This window comes from Ochlerotatus camptorhynchus, unplaced genomic scaffold (genome assembly GCF_037179485.1).
Source record: "Ochlerotatus camptorhynchus isolate MF236.1 unplaced genomic scaffold, CSIRO-AGI_Acam_v1.1 ptg000380l, whole genome shotgun sequence".
In the NCBI taxonomy this organism is placed as follows: Eukaryota; Metazoa; Arthropoda; class Insecta; order Diptera; family Culicidae; genus Ochlerotatus; species Ochlerotatus camptorhynchus.
The window spans coordinates 17,149-23,787 of NW_027040868.1; the positions used below are offsets into that span (position 1 = coordinate 17,149).

Below are 6,639 nucleotides of genomic sequence, written 5' to 3' on the forward strand. Positions count from 1 at the left end.
TTTTGCTAGTTAACCAACGTTGATAAGAAAAAGTCATGCGTAGCATTTTAGTACGTGGTTTCGTCACAGCAGCAGTTATTGCCTTTTGTTCCAGTCAAGAATTCGATCCGACTATCTGCATGGAACTGCAGGACGGCAGTAAAATTCCAAGCCCATTTTTGTGCAATCAATTCTATGTGTGTGAAAGTGGCATGCTTAGCGAAGAAGGCACATGCCCTCAAAATATGCTCTTCAATCCCGATAGCAAGGATTGTGATTTTGCTGAAACTGTTGACTGTCGAGGCGTGTCTTTACCTCCAGGATTTGGAACAGAAGAATTAACGACGCAAGATACTGAAACCGAGGAGCCAACTATTCCTTCCAGTCGATGTCCACCCGAGGATCCGGAAGATCCAGTTTTCCTGCCAGTAGAAAACGACTGTAGTTCCTACATATTATGCTTCCATGGCAAGGAGATTTTAAGGACATGCCCTGCAGATCTTTATTGGAATATTAATACTTTTGAGTGTGACAGTTCTTCAAAAGCACAGTGTCAGGTATGTATGTTCGAAACTATGACATATTTTTTTTTTATTAATTATTTTGAACTTATTTTTAGAAAAACGATGAATTTGAATGTCCACGTGATGGTTTCGATTTTCTACCTCATCCAGATACATGTAAAAAGTTTATATATTGTAGAGATGGATACGCTAGAGTGCAAAGCTGCGCTATCTTGAAAGTGTTTGATACAAAACAAAAAACCTGTGTTTTTGGAAGATTTTGCGAATAGTGTAAATATTGGTAATTTTTTATGAATGTAAGTAGCTACTTTATCTTAAGAAAATCAACAGAATTATGTAAAAATATAATGAACGTATTTATAAGATATGAACCTGAATTTATAGATTTTCATGTTACTTCTTCTTCAACATCATCATCATCTTCTTCTTCTTCTTCTTCTTCTTGGTTTTACATCTCAAAATGAATTTTATATGTGTGTATTTAGATTGGCTCACTGTTATATGGAAAACCTAAGAGAAGAATATCAATTGCTACACACTTAAACAGAGACCCTGAGTTCGGTAAAAAAAAACAATTACCGTCTTAGATCGGTAATCCTAAAAATTACAAATGTTTCGGTATTTTCTCGCTATATTGCTGAAAACTGTAAATGAAATGACCGAAATTCGGTAATTTCTTTTTAATTTAACGAAAACAGTTAACATTTTTACCGGCAGGTCCAGGCATGGAAAATCATTTGCATTCATTTCGTGCATTCATTTACATTCATTTGCCTCTAACTTTTTTTTCAACAGCATTCCGCAAAATGATATATAGAGCTTTTGTAGGTTTTGTTATTAGCTACAACTTTTGTTAGAAAATCAAATCCGCATCTCTTATGCATGACGAAACAGAGCGAACAGAAGCCACTACTGTTTTTCAGTAAATGTATTTTACATTCACTGAAAAACAGTAACAAGTTTTGCCCGCTCTAGTTCATGATGCATAAGAGATATAAATTTGAGTTATGACCAAAATTTGTAGTTAATAACAAACCCTACAAAAGCTCTATACATCATTTTGCGGAATGCTGTTGAAGAAAAAAGTTAGAGGCAAATGAATGTAAATGAATGTATAAAATGAATGCAAATGATTTTCCATGCCTGGGCAGGTCTGTAAATCAGCTTTATCACTGACTTCGGTGAAATATTTTACTGAAGTTTCGGTAAACAAAGCGTTCCATTACTGAGATCGGTAACGGTCTCGGTAAACGTCAAATCCACCTTATTGTGATTTTCGATCGTCTTGAAAACGTTCGTGTATGAGAAAAACAAAAAGGTGAAATTATGGAGGCTGTTATGCAACACGAAGGTGAGCAAATCGTAGATATTTTCCGTAAGTAATTAATTTTCGTTATCTAAATAAATACCGATTGCAGATGGCCGATGTTGTTGCTTGTTTTTTTTTTCTTTCGGTCCAAGTTCCATCCCCGTTGGCAACGATCTGAAAATAGCATTTGGAATCTTCTTCCCTGTTTTCAGTGTAGCGCCGAATCTTTCCGACAAAAAAATGTTGTTGTTCATTGGTGGAGTAATTTGCAACACTTACACATTGATCACGACTGCAGCCAATTTTTTACATGGTTTACAGGGATCGCTACCTTGAAACAATATTAAAACAAATTACAGTTGAGTGGGTTCCTTTTTAAAAAATACAGATCTCTCGGTAATTCTCAATTTGCATGTCGTCCTCAAAATTACAGTTCTCCGGTAAAGTCGACTACAAATCAAGCAATGCACATCAGTAAACGCTACCGATCGTTCGACAAATTTGACAGCTAATTTTGCTGATCCAGTTTACAGATTTTTCGGTAATGCTCTCGATTACCGAAAACATTACCGACCGTTCAGCTGTTGAGAATTCGGTAAATCAATTACCGAAGTCGGTGATTTTTTCTAAGTGTGTACACCTCCCTAGAATGGTTGTTTGAAGCCATTCGATCTTATAAGGTTTAAAAATGTTAGATGCATCTAAAGTTCCTAGACCTAACGGAGTTCCTCCTGTTTTTATGAAAACTTTAGCAACTGAACTTACTGCTCCATTATTTTGGATTTTAAATGTGTCACTGGTATCAGGAAACATCCCCTAAATATGGAAAAACTCCATTTAATACCACTACCTTATTTGCTTATCCTTGGCAGATACACGTAATTTACTACTATGTAGTACAGTAATGCTATGTTTCAAATAACAGACCACTTTATCATTTTATACGATAGATGAGGAGATGAAAGTATAGAGTTGATAGTTCCGTAAGAGTACGACAGTGTGAAAATTATATCTAGAGAGTATAAAGGGGGTTGATCATCTCTCTTTACCAAACTCCCCAGTTAGAAAGGGATGGTGAGGAGTACCCCCCCTGCTTCCACTTTTCACACTGCCGTAGTCTAACGGAACTATCAACTCTATACCTTCATCTCCTCATCTATCGTATGAAATGACCACTCTAAGAGCCTGTTATTTGAAAAATAGCATCTTGAACTATGTAAAATCGTTAACTTCGCGCAGAAGTAATACACACATAAATAGTTAAAGTATTTTTTCTAATTGATAATAGAATAACTACTATGCAACACTGCTTTTTTAAAGGCCGTTCAACATACGCTCGAATTCATTGATTATTCTCTGAAAGCAATGTATAATGGAAATCATGTTGAATTTTTGTACACAGACTTCAGCAAAGCATTTGACCGCGTTGGAATTACAAGTAAATTACATGGCACAAACCATTTCAAGTTTATATGGAAATTATGGAAATTACTATTGAAAAACAATTTTTTGTTCGTATCCATCTAACAATTCATCATATCACTTTGCTTTAAATATTGATAAATTTGCTGGTAGGGAATTTTCTCAGCTACAATTTTGTTAAAGATCACTTTTCGGTAGAATGTAAGCATCAAAAATTATTAATGATCCAAACCACTGATACCTTAGGATTATGCTCAATCAACTTTTCAGCAGGCAAAATTGGTGTTTCTGGCGCGAAGAATAGAGCTAAAGAATCAATTATCGAATAAACATCCACCCGGTTGTCGCAGTGCAACCAAAATGTTTATCGTTTCAATAATAAACACCGTAGCCGTGCACTTTGCGCGCGCTACATAAATTCTGCATACGCAGCATAAGTAACAACGAATTAACTCCCTTGCAGAGTTGCGACCTATCACAATCACCATCATCAAACACAGCTGATGGTAGTAACGCTTTGTACATTCCTATCAATGTGCTCGTCGAAGCTCTCTCCATGACCATCCATCAAGTTGACGAAAGAAGTAAAAAGCAACTGGTGAATCTCGTCTTTTGTTGTGATCCATCACCGATCTGGTCATTCCTGACAATCACGACACTCATCTGTGCTCGTTTTGATGCAGTTGCTGCTTTGCTTGCTTATGTGAGTGTGTTGGTGAGTGAGCCCAACAGCTTCCGTTTAATGTTGCCTGTTGCCTGCTTTGTTTGTAACTCACACACTCGCGCCTGCCGAGACGAACTTGGAATGCGAAGGCATTGTTTTCATTTTCTTCTGTCGTTTCGCTTTTTCTCATGATCGTACTGCAGAAGTCTTCACTGTTTTCGTTGTACTTTTCATTATCAGTAGCGAGTGTAACGATTTGCTTGTGAGCAGCGACCATTACTGGTGATTGTTGTTTGCCATGGCTCTAACTCTCACTGCGTGACAAAACGATCTGTAAGCGATAGTCGGTTAATGCGAAGACGAGTGTCACGTGAGTGTCATGATATTTTGCATCACTGCTCCCTTGAGCGTTGGTCTGAAGCACACAATAAAGTCATTCAGATTATTCTTGACCGAACCTTAAACGAAGTAGTACACTGCTCACCGCAGTAAATATTACCTCACTTGAATCATAAAGAAATGCCTAATTAGAGTTTCGATAGAACTATTGTCATCCTTAAATCTATATACACCCTCTAGGTATCTACGAAATAGAAATATATTTACTACAAACCAACATCGTACGAATTTTGCCAAATTTGGGCCCTTTGAACCAAATAATGGACACATACAATAAGCATTGCGATAACATTGTCTTTAAACGTGTAACGTCCGCTAGTAGATTTTTTTTTTAAATTTCTTTTCAAGACATAGGGGAAATGGATGTAATGTCGGCCTAAATGCCCCTAATTTGGGCCCATACATAAATTCAGCAATCGACTAAATTTTCAAGAGCGACCAAAAATATCCATTAGTACCGTCCCGATGACGCATTCATCTAGATAAAAATGATAAATAGCAGATTTTTAGCGATGGGCCCAATCTTAGATCCATAGGCCAACATTAGAGCCATTTCCCCTATTATAATTTATATAACAAAGACAACACTTAAAAAAATAGCACTTAAGGAAACTATTGAAAAACGGTCTACAAGGATTGATGACAAATAAAATAAAATAAAATAAATAAATAGATCCACCGGAAGAGAGCTTGACGTTTAGATGAGAAAAATCGCAAAAATGTATGGTGGAATGAGGTACTTTATATGTTTGCCTCTAGGTGGCGCTGTAGGTATTCGATTTTCTTTGAGTGAAAAATGAAGAAACATTGGGGTATGGGAAACATCTTTGTTGAAGACTGAAAGCAAATCTGCGTATGGGGTGTTTACATTTGTGCGGATTTGCTAGCGCTAGTGTACTCGCCAACTTGCACGAATTTCAGTTACTTTTTTGTTTATGAATTGCCCAGCAACTACACGTTGTCAGTGAGTAGTACGTTATTTAAATTACAGTATAAATATTTAAAAAAAATAAAAAAAATGCAATTTGATTAATTTTAATTTTTTTTTTATAATTTTGATTTTTTTTTGTGAATAATAAAATAGTTTTTGTATATTTTATTTTGTACATACCTAGAATATATTTTTTCTTGTAAGGCACAATACTTGTCCGCAACTTCGCCGAAGACACCATCTCGATCAAACAAATCGTTCATGAGATCAGGGTTACTTCCATTCATTTTGGCTAAAAAAATGTTTTATTAAATTATGGAATAGTAAGACATTATGATAATAATTGGTTTGCGTAAGCAACAAGACAAGATTGTAAAGTTTGTGTTTGACACATAAAACTTGCAAATTTAGCTTTGACAGAGTCACAATGAGTGGTTTTCTGATCGCCTTTTCGCGAAGAGTGAAGAGCGAAGAGTGGGTGAGATAAATGACAAAATCGCTTATTGCGACTCTCATGTAGCAAAATTGGCAGGTATTATGTGTCAAACACAAACTTTACAATATTTTCTTGTTGCTTACGCAAACAAAATATTATCATAATATCTTATTATTCCATAATTTAATAAAACATTTTTTTTGCCGAAATGAATGGAAGGAACCCTGCATGAGATATATGTTTTTCTAATGATGTGTATCATGCTTTCATAAGCCCTCTTCAAGTGTTAATCGTGTACAAAACTAGGGAACCAAAAATGTAAAATGGCATGTTGGACAATAACTAACAACTGTGCAAAGTTTTAACATAATCGTAGAAGGTCGATCAAAAAATTAAAAAAAAAAATCGTCATTTGAAATGGAACTGCTGTTTTCTTTCTGCGAGCGATTGTAAAAAGGCGTGAATTGCGCTGCGTGAAAGCCAGCGCTATCACATTGCAGTAAATCCGGGAGCGGTGGAGGAGTGCCTCTTTCAGAGCAATCCTGTGAATATATTTAATGATAATTTGCAGGTGTTCCTGCAGGTCCAACAAGAAGAGAAAGTGAGTATTAATTTATCATCAGTTTATTTGGATTGACTAAGCTTTTTTATGATTCTGTTTTTTCATGTTTACAGAACATAAACTACCTTGCTCATAACAGACAAACCAAACCTCGATCCTGGAAAATATTGAAACGGACGAAGAAAGAACAATGGGACCTCCCTTAGCTCAGTCGGTAAAGGCGCAGCTACAAAGCAAGACCATGCTGGAGGTGGCTGGGTTCGATTCCCGTTTCGGTCTAGGAATTTTTCGGGTTGGAAAATTTCTCGACTTCCCTGGGCATAGAAGTATGATTGGACTTGCCACACAATTATACCAATGCAAAAATGGTACAGGCATCGAAAGCTCTCAATTAATAACTGTGGAAATGCATC

General features: G+C 36.2%; 1 protein-coding gene across 1 annotated transcript; it reads left to right on the forward strand.

Moving 5' to 3' along the window:
• LOC135710385 (peritrophin-1-like) lies at positions 1-772 on the forward strand. Its single transcript, XM_065232950.1, has 2 exons — positions 1-536; positions 599-772. The coding sequence occupies exons 1-2, from the start codon at positions 36-38 to the stop codon at positions 770-772; spliced, it is 675 nt and encodes a 224-aa protein (XP_065089022.1). The 5' UTR covers positions 1-35.
• Positions 773-6,639: the final 5,867 nt, after the last annotated feature.

Coding starts and splice junctions, on each gene's coding strand:
- LOC135710385 (XM_065232950.1), top strand. CDS start 36: ATGCGTAGCATTTTAGTACGTGGTTTCGTCACAGCAGCAGTTATTGCC. Junction 537..598: donor CTTCAAAAGCACAGTGTCAG/GTATGTATGTTC, acceptor ACTTATTTTTAG/AAAAACGATGAATTTGAATG.